This window comes from Panthera tigris, chromosome D2 (assembly GCF_018350195.1).
Source record: "Panthera tigris isolate Pti1 chromosome D2, P.tigris_Pti1_mat1.1, whole genome shotgun sequence".
NCBI lineage: Eukaryota > Metazoa > Chordata > Mammalia > Carnivora > Felidae > Panthera > Panthera tigris.
The window spans coordinates 33,357,279-33,369,793 of record NC_056670.1 but is presented as its reverse complement, the minus strand read 5'-3'; the positions used below and the strand labels follow the sequence as shown (position 1 = coordinate 33,369,793).

The 12,515-nt window shown below is 34.9% G+C and overlaps 1 protein-coding gene and 1 non-coding gene across 8 annotated transcripts in view; one reads left to right on the top strand and one right to left on the bottom strand.

The window, feature by feature from the left end:
• CFAP70 (cilia and flagella associated protein 70) overlaps positions 1-12,515 on the top strand; it is a 100,868-nt gene that overhangs the window by 14,721 nt on the left and 73,632 nt on the right. For 6 of the 7 annotated variants that reach the window (XM_042959867.1, XM_042959869.1, XM_007095690.3 and 3 more), the window contains 3 exons: positions 6,417-6,515; positions 6,676-6,755; positions 10,480-10,659. In XM_042959867.1, coding sequence (XP_042815801.1) covers positions 6,417-6,515; positions 6,676-6,755; positions 10,480-10,659 — 359 coding nt within the window. The remainder of the gene's footprint in view (positions 1-6,416; positions 6,516-6,675; positions 6,756-10,479; positions 10,660-12,515) is intronic. The other variant, XM_015543668.2, reaches the window with a different exon arrangement.
• On the bottom strand, positions 9,540-9,642 carry LOC122232229. The gene has a single exon (XR_006209573.1). It is a non-coding gene; the product is annotated as a U6 spliceosomal RNA (small nuclear RNA).

Sequence of the window (12,515 nt, the reverse complement as noted above, 5' to 3'; positions counted from 1 at the left end):
GACAGCCTACAACAATGACAAAAATAAACAAAAACAATAACAAAAAAAACCAGTATACCCTGGGAAGGGGGAGAATCTAATTTCCAGATTTATCCCATTATTAGATTCAGATATCAATGTTCAACAACAACAACAAAATAAGGTGTATAAAGAAACATGAAAGTATAGCCCATTTAAATGAAAAAAAAATCACAAGAAACAACAGAGTTGGTGAGGATGTGTAGAAGAAACTCGCATGCACTGTTAGTGGGAATACATATTGGTTCAGCCACTGTGGAAAACAGTATGGAGATTCCTCAAAAAATTAAAAATAGAATTAGTATACGATCCCGTAATTCCACTATTGGCATTTACTCAAAGAATATGAAAACACTAATTCGAAAAGGTATATGCACCCCTATGTTTATTGCAGCATTATTTATAATAGCCAAAATATGGAAGTAACCCAAGTGTCCATTGATAGATGAACGGATAAAGAAGATGTGATAAATATATACAATGGAATATTACTCAGCCATAAAAAAGAATGAAATTTTGCCATTTGCAACAACATAGATGGATCTAGAGGATATAATGCTAAGTGAAATAAGTCAGAGAAATACAAGTACTATATGACCTCACTCATGTGGAATTTAAGAAACAAAACAAAGAAACAAAAAAAGAGACAAACCAAAAAACAGACTTTTAACCCAAACAAACTAGTGGTTACCAGAGGGAGGTGGGTGGGGTGATGGGTGAAATAGGTGAAGGGGATTAAGAGTACACTTATGATGAGCACTGAGTAATATATAGAATTCTTGTACCACTATACTGGTGTTTTGTTTTGTTTTGTTTTGTTTTGTTTTGTTTTGTTTTGTTTTGTTAAATATTTGTTCATTTGGGGTGGGGAGAGTGAGACAGAGAGAGAGGGAGAGAGAGAATCCCAAGCAGGCTCTGTGTTCACAGCAGGGCTCAATCTCATGACCCTGAAATCATGACCGGAGCCAAAATCAGGAGGCAGATGCTTAATTGACTGAGCCACCTAGGTGGCTGTACCACTATATTGTACATCTGACACTAATATAACACTGTACATTAATTGTACTGGAATTAAAAGTAAGTAAATAAATTTAAAAAACAAGGAACATCTCAAATCAACAATATAGCTATACAACTTAAGGAACTAGAAAAAGAAGAACAGAATTCCAAAACTCACAGAAGAAAGGAAATAATAAAAACAAAAGGAGAGGTAAGCAAAATACAGAATAAGAAAACAATGAAAATCAGTGAAACCAAAAGTCGTTTTTAAAAAAATCAATGAAATTCACAAACTTTTAGCTAGATGGACTAAGAAAAAAGAGAGAAGATGCATATAACTAAAGTTAGAAATTAAAATGGGGCTATTACTACCAATTATAACAAATTAGAACTATAAGAGGGTACTATGAAAAATTGTTCACCAACAAATTAGACAATCTAAATGAAATGAAAAAATTCACAAGGATTCAAAACTACCAGACTAAATCACAAAGAAAGAAAATCTCAATAGAACTTTAACTAATGAGGAGAGAGTAAATCAGTGATAAAAAAAAAAATCTCCCAACAAAGGAAAGTTCTGGGCCTGATGGCTTCACTGGTGAATTCTACCAAATACTTTAAGAACTAATACCAATACTACTGAAACTTCCCCAAAAAATTGAAGAGGAGAGAACATGTCCTAACTCATTCAGTGAGGCCAGCACAATCCTGACACTAAAGCCAGACAAGGTTGCTATAAGAAAACTACAAACCAATGTCTCTTATGAATATTGATGCACAAATGCTCAACAAAATACTAGCAAACCAAATTGTGCAGCATATTAAAAGGATTATACACTATGACCAAGTGGTACTTTTTCTTGGAATGCAAGATGGCTCAACATACAACTCTGTCAATATAATAAATCAAATCAACAGAATGAAGAAAAAACCCACATAATCATCTCACTTGATACAGAAAAAGCAGTTGACAAAATTCAAGAACTTTCATGAAATAAACACTTAGCAAAGTAGAAATAGAGCGAAACTACCTCAAAATGATAAAAGCCATATATAAAAATTTCTCAGTGAACATTATACTTAATGGTGAAAGACTGAAAGCATTTCCTCTAAGATCAAGTACAAAGCAAAGATTCCTGCTTTCACCACTTCTTTTCAAAATAATAATAAAAGTTCTAGCCAGAGCAGTTAGGCAAGAAAAAAGAAATAAAAGGCATCCTAATTGGAAAGGAACAAGTAAAATGATCTCTGTTGCAGATTATATGATCATATATGTAGAAAACAAAGATCACACACACACACATACACACACAATTGTTGGAATAAATGACTTTGGTAAAGCACCAGGATACAAATTCAGCATACAAATAGCAGTTGCATTTCTATATACTAACAATGAGCAACATGAAAAGTGAGTTATAAATGAATTCCATCAAAAGGAGTAAAATATCTAAGAATTAACTTTACCAAGAAGTGAGGTGCCTGGGTGGCTCAGTCGGTTGAGCGACCGACTTCAGCTCTGGTCATGATCTTATGGTTTGTGAGTTCCAGCCCTGCGTCAGGATCTGTGCTGACAGCTCGGAGCCTGGAGCCTGCTTCTGATTCTGTGCCTCCCTCTCTCTCTGTCCCTTCCCCGCTCATGCTCTGTCTCTCTCTGTCTCAGAAATACATAAACATTAAAAAAATTTTTTTGAAAAGAAAAAAGAAAAAAAAAAACTTAACCAAGAAGATGAAAGACTTGTATAATGAAAACTGCAAAACATTGCTGAAAGAAATTAAAGATGACACAAATGAATTGAAACACATCCCATATTCATAAATTGGAAAAGTTAATATTGTTAAAATGCCAATACTACCCAAAGTGATCTACAGATTCAATTCTATCACTATCAAAATACCAATTTTTGTTTTTGCAGAAATAGAAAAACCCATCCTAGAATTCATATGTAATCCAAGACACCCCAAATAGCCAAAAAATCTTGAAAAAGAGCAAAGTTTGAGGTCTCTTATTTACTGTTTTCAAAACTTACTACGAAACTAGAGTAATCAAAAAAGTATGTTGGCAGAAAGAGAGACATATAGAACAATGGAATAGAATAGAGAGCCCAGAAATAAACCCTCACACGTATGGTCAAATGATTTTTGACAAGGGTGCCAAGACCATTTAATAAGGAAAAGGCAGTCTTTTCAACAACAGGTGCTAGGAAAACTAGATATCCACATACAGAAGAAAGAAGTTGGACCTAACACTATATGTAAAATTAATTCAGGATGGATAAAGAACCTAAATGCAAGACTTGAAACAACAAAACGCTTCGAAGAATATAAAGGACAAAGCTTCATGATGTTAGATTTGGTAATGATTTATTGGATAGGATACTAAAGGCACAGGTAACAAAAGAAAAAAAGAGAAAGAAAGACAGAAAGACAGATGGAAGAAAGAAAGAAAGAAGGAAAGAAAGAACAAAAGAAAAGAAGGAAGGAAGGAAGGAAGAAATTGGACTTTACGAAAATTTAAATATCTTGTGCCTTAAAAGACACTACCTACAGAGTAAAAAAGCAGCCCACAGAATGGGAGAAAAATATTTACAAATCATGTATCTGATAAGAAATTAATATTCAGAATATAACAACAAAAACCAACCTGATTCAAAAATGGACAAAGGACTTGAATAGAACTTTCTCCAAAGATCTACAAATGGGTAATGACCACATGAAAAATGTGCAACATCACTAATCATTATAGAAATGCAAACCGAAACTACAATGAGATATCACCTCTTACATATTAGGATGGTTTCTATAAAAAAACAAATAAACAGAAAACAAGTGTTGACAAGGATGTGGACAAATTGGAATCTGTATTTGGTGGGAATGTAAAATAGAACAGTCACTGTGGAAACTGCTAGTTCCTCAAAAATGAAAAATATAATTATCATATGATCCAGCAATTTTACCTCTGAGAATATATCCAAAAGATTTGAAAGCAGGGTCTCAAAGAAATATTTGTACACTGATGTTCATAGCAGCATTATTCACAAAAGGTAAAATGTGTAAGGAATCTACATGTCTATTGACAGAATGGATAAGCAAAATGTGACATGTATACAACTGAATATTATTCAGCCTTAAAAAGGGAAGAAAGTCTGACATATGCTACAACATGGATGAAATTTGAGGACATTTTGCTAACTGAAAGAAGCCAGTCACAAAAAGACCAATGCTGTATGAGGTACCTAGAGTAATCAAATACATAGGGATAGGAAGGATCCTCTGTCCAGTAGGAGGGGGAGAATGGGAATAATTAATAGATATAGAGTTCCAATTTTAGAAGATGAGAAGAGTTATGGAGATGGAGAGTGGTGATGGTTGCACAAAAGTGTAAATGTGTTTGGGGCACTTGGGGGGTTCAGTCAGTTGAGCGTCCAGTTCTTGATTTCAGCTCAGGTTATGATCTTGTGGTTTGTGGGATCGATCCCCAAGTGGGACTCTGTGCTGACAGCATGGAGCCTGCTTAGGATTCTCTCTCTCTCTCTCTCTCTCTCTCTCTCTCTCTCTCTCTGCCACTTCTCTGTGCACGTGCACACACCCTCTCTCTCTCAAGATATATAAACACTGAAAACAAATAGTAATAGAGGTACCTGGGTGGCTCAGTCAGTTGAGCACTCGACTTCAGCTCAGATCATGATCTCATATTTTGTGAGTTCGAGCCCCACATCGGTCTGTCTGCTGTCAGAGTGGAGTTCGCTTGGGATCCTCTGTCTCCCAAGCTCTCTGCCCCTCCCCTACTAATGTTCTCTCTCTCAAAAATAAATAAACATTAAAAAACACATTAAGATTATAAATAACAATAATCAAGTGTGAGTGTGTATAATGCCATTGATGGTACACCTATGGGTAGATGGTAAATTTTATGCAATGTGTTGTTACCACAATAAAATACAGACATTAAAAAAAGAATATTTTGCCGTTTGAAATATTTTCATCTTTTGAAAACAAAGATCACAGAGTTTTATAACATACTAAATAGGCATGTATGTTATCAAATTGTATTATCTTTGCCAAAAATTGCCAAAAATACTGAAGATGAACCTAAGTCTACATGAAACAAAAACTGAGAAACAAATTAAACACCATGGAAAAGGGGAGACAAATCCAGAAAATGAGACATTCTATAAAACAATTGGCCTGATGTCTTCAACAAATCAGTGTCATAGAAAAAAAGTATGTGGGAGGAAAACTGTTCTAAATGAAAAGAAATATAAGAAACATGAGAACCAAATGCAACATGTGGTCTTTGATTGGATCCTAGTTTGAACAAAACAGCTACAAAATAAATTTTGGAATAATTGAGAAATATTAAATGTAGACTGGACATTAGATGAATTAAGGGATTACATTTAATTTATTATACACTTGCTAGATTGATAAAGTTATTGTGATTATGTAGGAAAATGCCATGTTTTGAATTTGTATACTTTAGGGGTAAAATATCATGATGTTTGTAATTTACTTGAAAGTATTTCAGCAAACAAGAATAGATGAAACAAATATGACAATATTTAGCTATTGTTAAATCTAGTTGATGACTATGTAGTATTCATTCAGTATACTAATCTCCATAACTTTTTATGTATTTCAAATTTTTCATAGCAAATATTAAGCACATACACAGAGTAATGCTGCAGTGAAAAACCTGGTACATACCTTGGGGCTCTATCAATCACTCTAAGGTCTGCTAAGCCGTATGCTAGGCAAAAGATCTAGAACAGTATTGTCCAAATTGCAGATTGCGACTGTGTAGTCATTCCTAAAATCAATTGAAGGGGATTGTGACCAGTATTTTTTTTAAGTTTATTTATTTTGAGAGAGAGAGAGACAGAGCACGTGAGCAGGGGAGGGGCAGAGAGAGAGGGAGAATCCCAAGCAGGCTCCACACTGTCAGCATGGAGCCCGATGCAGGCCTCGCACACACAAACTGTGAGATCATGGCCTGAGCCAAAACCAAGAGTTGGACCCTTAAATGACATAGCCACTCAGGCGCCCCATGACCAGTAATTTCTTACACATGAAATAGAATAGAAAATATCTAAGGGTTTTCAGTTATTAAGGATGAATATTACATGGAACTTTGTTTTAATCGTATGTATCAGTTACTTTTATATGTGTGTACCGATTATGATGTAAAGTCCATTGTTTACTATAACTCGTATGCAAAAAGTTTAATAGGTCGCTCGGGTGGTTCAATATTTTCCACCAGAAGTCACTAATAATGGTGCCTTCTCAAGTTTCAAGTTAATTTCTCTTAAATTTCTTTGACAATGCTTTGTTAGCTGCACCAGGGTTATCTGATGGATGACCCAGACGTGTTCTCATTTTCTTTGTTTTGATTTTTCTAGTAACTATGACTGAAGTTTTACCAAAGGAAAAGAAACAGAAAGATGAGAAGACCTTAATTCTTGGTCAAGCTGTGGTGGACCTTCTTCCTTTACTGGAAGGTCAGATGTGTGATTTGCTCAATAGCAGATATAGCAAAGCTCATAAAATTTAGCTCCAGTGAAGTCCCTCAGTGAATTTGAGGGACTTAATAAAAAGATGAGCACATTTATCTCTGCCTAACCTTTCCTTCTATGACTTGACTTTGCCTTCTTCTTGCAGGAGAAAGTTCATTTGAAACAATAATCCCCTTGCACCCTGTGCCAGGCTCGCCTTTAGAATCTCTTCGATCAGGTGCTAAGGTAATCAGAGTTTTAAATCTCAACTTTCAGCTAGCCGTTTAGTCTACCAAGTCTATTTGCTATAAAGGTCCAATTTATTTGAGTCCAGTTCATCAGGTGTCTTCTTTTCACAGGCACACATAGCGTTAAGTTCTGGGAAACAAAGATAAATAAGGCAGAGTCCTACTTTACGAGTCCATAATCTACACACCATGGATTATAATCAGTGTGATTAGATGGTGGAATGGGGCATGTGGGCACAGAATAGTTATTGGTTATTTTGCCCAGGGGTACATGTAAGGAAGGCTTAACCATGGAAATGCCTCTTGAGCTATGTCCTGATGGATTAAATTGAATAATACATGAATGCACCTAAAACACTTTCTGGCATAGTGAGCCTGAATTGGTAGTCTGTGCCACTGGTGTCTTCTGGGCTTTGTTTTCCATTCTTCCTGGGGATTGGTAGCTTCTTGGGGCATTACTTTTGCCACTCTGGTGCAAGTGCACTCACTTTCAGCAGATACCCAGGTGCCTTCTGTTTTGCACAAGTAAAAGAGAGAGGAAGGCTCAAATGACCCAACTATTTCAAATGCAGTTCCCTAATTAACCATTACTGTAGGTCCTCCCTGCTTCTTGTTGATTCTGACCTTGGAGCTGCCATAATCCACTCCTGCGTCTCCTGTGGTTCTTTCCCTCTTATTTAGGCTGTGGTTGGTTTCTTCTCAGTTTTTGTTTGTTTGTTTTTGGTTTTGTTTAATATCTGATTTAATTTGCTCTCTGTCTTTCTAAGATTACTAAAACTATGTAGTCTAGTGATGGCATTTCTTATTTTCCAAGGATATTATAGCATTATCCTTTTATTGGCTCTAAAGATATAATTTAGTATTTTTCTGTCATTTCATGTGATTTGTGCTAGAAAGAGGTATATATTTGAGCTCAGTCTGCCTTTCTTGGTTCCATGTCCCTGCCTATGTACTGTTGATTTTCCTTACATATCTTTAGAAGAAAAGGTAGTCAAATGGATTATTAGTCCTTAGGATATTTGCTCATAGTATTCCTGTGTTCACTTGTTTTACACACTCAGTGAAAAAATATGACAATTTCTATTTGTTTGAGAATTCTCATTTTATTTTATTTATCAAGTTTTATTTATTTAAGTAATCTGTATACTAAACTTGGGGTTCGAACTCATGACCCTGAGATCAAGAGTTGCATACTCTTCTGACTGAGCCAGCCAGGCGCCCCCAGAATTCACACTAATTTTATATTTAAGCATTACACTGATTATTCTCAAGACTCAAAGAGTAAAATGATATAAACCTGTTCTTGGAAAAGAAGTTCCAATTCATCTTCAAGTATTCCTTGTCTTGATTGATTGAGTGATACAAATTAGAAACCTTAGGGACATTTTACTTATCCTTCCAGAGACATATTGATTGATCAGAGATATGACATTCTTCAATGCCTCTCTTTCTTAAAATCTGCTTTCCTTTGGGGTGCCTAGATGGCTCAGCTGGTTAAGTGGCTGACTCTTGCTTTAGGTCATGATTTTGCCGTTCGTGAAATCAAGCCCCTTGTTGGGCTCTGCACTGACAGTATGGAGCCTGCTTGGGATTCTCTCTCTCCCTCTCCCTCTCCCTCTCCCTCTCCCTCTCCCTCTCCCTCTCCCTCTCCCTCCTTCTCTCTCTCTCTCTCTCTCTTTTTCTCTCTCTCTCTCTCTCATGGACATGTGCTCTCTTTCTCTCAAAAGGTAAATAAATAAACTTAAAAAAAATTCCCTTGGACCCTAAATACAACCAATCCCCAAATCTGCCTTTTAGCAAATCTAGCCTTTTATATCTTCTAAGTCCTCTGGACTCTCCTTAGCTTTATCCCCACTCTTTATTGCCTTATAATCTCTCATTGAAACATTACAAGTAGCCTTGTAACTACCCTTGCCTCCCCCAGTTTCGCCTTCTCATGGGTGGAAGGGTGTTTGCAGGGTGGCTTACAAGGGAATATGGTCACATCTCATCCCCTGCTCAGTACTATGTAGTTCATGGATTCCCCCCACTGCTTACATGTTAAGGTCTAGATTCCCTAGCAGTCATGCAACAGCTTTTATAATAGGAGTCTGACACTTGTTCAGTCACATCTCTCAGACTCCCCTCATTATGTTTTATATTATAAAATCCTGAACTACTTACATCTGAACTGAATATACCATGCTATTTCAATCCTCTTTTACATAAACTCTTCTTTTTGTTCAGAATTATTTTCTTTCCTTTTCCTGCTTATCTAAATTGCAAACTCTTACTCATTTTGTAAGTCACTTCAGACGTCACCATTTCTCACTTCTCCCCACCCCAATAATTAATTATTCACTTCCTCCTTGGTGCTCCTTGACTAGGGACTAGGGCATTTTATACAGGTCTCTTTTATAGCATTTACCATAAATCATGGAATTATAATATGAATCCCATAATAAAAAGAGCCACATCTCCTTTATCTTTATATTCCTTTTTTTTTTTTTTAAGTTTATTTACTTATTTGAGAGAGAGAGAACATGCACGTGTGTGTGCGAGGAGGGGCAGAGAGAGAGGGAAAGGAAGAATCCCAAGCAGGCTCCATGTTGTGAGCACAGAACCCACGTGGGGTTTGATCCCACGAACCATGAGATCATGACTTGAGCTGAAATCTAGACTTGGACGCTGAATGACTGAGCCACACAGGTGCCCCTATCTTTATATTCCTAATGCTGTGGTAAAGTGCCTGGCATATAATTAGCAACCAATACACATTTTATTTTATTTTACTTTATTTTATTTTTATATGGAATGCTTCATGGAATTTGCATGTCATCCTTGTGGAGGGGACATGCTAATCTCTGTATTGTTCCAGCCAATACACATTTTAAAGCTACTTTTTATGGTATCCTGTGTGAAAATGTCAGATATATACGTATGTATCTATATCTGTATCTATATCTATCTATCTACATGGGTATATACATATATATTTGAAAAAACAGTTTTCTTGTTAAAAAGCACGTTGCCAAATCAGAATTTATATTGGAGATATAACTTGGAAACTTCTCATTAGTGGAATACAAAATTCTTTAACAATAATATCAATTATTCTTATTAATGTTGATTCCTAAGAAATAAAATTAAAAAATGAACAAATTATCTTTCTCCTCTCTAGTTGAAAAAGTCATGACAGCCCTATTTGGATATATCACTAACATCAAATCCTTGGCAGCTCTTCTGAAAAATTCATTTTTGAGCTCGTTCATGGGACCAAGAAATACTTTCTCATCTGTGAAAAATAGAAATATAGTAAAGAATATGATTTTCAAATACTTAGTAAAAAACCTAAAATTTTAAAAAAGTACTACATTTAAGTTACAAAAATAGTCACAGAATATAAACTAGCAAAAAAAATCAGCTCAATCTCACTCATGTGAAACTACTATTAACATTTCATTATAGAACCTTCTGATTCCTCTTCTATGTGTATTTGTATACATGTGTGACCTGAGTATGGTAGAGGGGAAAGGCCTCTAGCTTAGGAATAAGATTCTCATCTAGGCTATAGTTCTAACTTATGGGACCTAGAGAAAGTTATTTGAAGCCTCTATATGGAAATAATTAAACTTGACCTTCTTACCTTGAATAGTGATATGAGATTCAAATGAGATAATGAAAAAAAGGGTGGGGAGGCCTCTTGCATTTGCAAAATGCTGCATAATTTTATTCTTTTCCAGCAGTGCAGTCTTGAAGTTAAAGTATTTGTGGCAGAGCCCTTATTGACCACAGCACAGATTTTAGGAGGCAATCTACTGAAGGTCACATTGGAGGCTGCCTACTCTGTGCCTGAATCTTTCATTCCAGTAGGGCCTCTGCAGAACTACATGGTTGGTCTGCAAGTTCCATCAGTTGGAGAGGTAAAGCCCTACAGCCAGATATTTAGATAGATTTAAACACTCATATGGTCATCTCTTCCTTACCTGCTAAGATTTCATTCAAAGCAAGCTCTATTAATTGAGGAAATTTATTTTAGGCTTAAAAAAATAAAGTTTTCTAATGTTTTATATATAGATATCTATAGTTTACATGTTATATGTAATATACATTGCATATAATTTGTATCAATAAATACATATTTATGGTGGAAAATATGTAAAACATTTTAAAATTGATAATTTTAATATATTGCTACACATTACTTTTATGCATATATTTTGTGGATTTTATACAATGTGCTTAATTATATAAAACTTTCTCTTAATTTCAGGTTATTTTCTTAGTCCAAATTTCTATAGAGTAATTATATATAGATTTTTTGAGGCTCTTGATAGATATTTCAAAGTTGCTTGCTAAAAGGTATAATTAGTTAATACTCTCAGATGTTCTATTGCAATTTACATTTCAGCATAGAACCCTCCAATTCCTCTTCACTATTCACATTCCCACCAGCAGTGTAAAGGGTTCCAATTTCTCCATATCCTCATCAATATCTAGTATTTTCTGGGTTTTTTGTTGTTGTTGTTGTTTGTTTTTTTGATAATACTTATCCTTACAGATATGAAGTGGCATTTCCTTGTGTTTTAGATTTGCATTTCCCTAAGGACTGATGATGTTGAGCATCTTTTCCCCTCCTTACATTGCCATTTGTATATCTTTTTGGGGGGAAATGTTTATTCAAGTGTTTTGCCCATTTTTGAATCTGGTTGTTTTTTTGTTGTTGAGTTTTAAAAGTACTTTATATATCCTACCTATTAATCCCTTATCAGGTATGTGACTTGTAAATATTTTCTCCCATTCTTTACTTTGTTGTTAGTATATTTTGCTGCACAAAATTCCTAATTTTGATGAAGTCCAATTTATCTATTTTTTTTTCTTTTATTATCTCTGCCTTTGGTGCCATAACCAAGAAATCATTGCTTAATCCAATGTCAAGAGGTTTCCCCCCCTGTGTTTTCTTCTAAACGTTTTATAGTTTTAGCTCTTAGATTTAGGCCTTTGAACCATTTTGAGTTAATTTTTGTATGTGGTTTAAGGTAAGGATATAACTTGATATTTTTGCATGTGGATAATTAGTTTTCTCAGCACCATTTATTGAAAAGACTGTCCTTTCTCCATTGAATGGTCATGGTATGCTTAATTTTGAAGTTTTTGCCAGCATTCTCATTTCTGTGGAGGAACAAATTTTCAGAGGTCCTTACTCTGCCATTCCAGAAATGCCTCTCTGTCACAAAAGTTCTTCCCAAAGAACTAGAATTGTTGAGTTATAGGGTATGACAATTTTAAATTTACTGGATTTTAAATTTACTGCAATATTGCTTTTCACAGTTATACCAATTTATACTTCCATCAACTGTGTATAACAATACCATACCCTTTGCAATATTGCCAGTGCTTGATATTTTCAGACTGATTTTGCCAATCTGTGTTTTAAAATGATATCTCATAGTTTTAATGTGCATCTCAATTATTATTAAGTTTATCTAGCATGTTTTTATATAAACATTGGATTTTCTAATTTCCCTTTCTACAAATTGCCTATTTACATCTTTGTTAATTTTCTTTTACAAGTATATATTAGATAAATTATAGATAGGAAAGTGCCTATATTGTTAACCCTTGTCAGATTTGTTTTTAAAAAGGTAATTTTTAAAAAGGTATATCATAACTCTCATATAAATATAAAATGACGAAAGGGTTTTAAACCAGTTCAAAGGAGAATTGGGGGAAAAAACACCCATATATAAGCAATCAGGAATGTTGAGATGAATTTCCT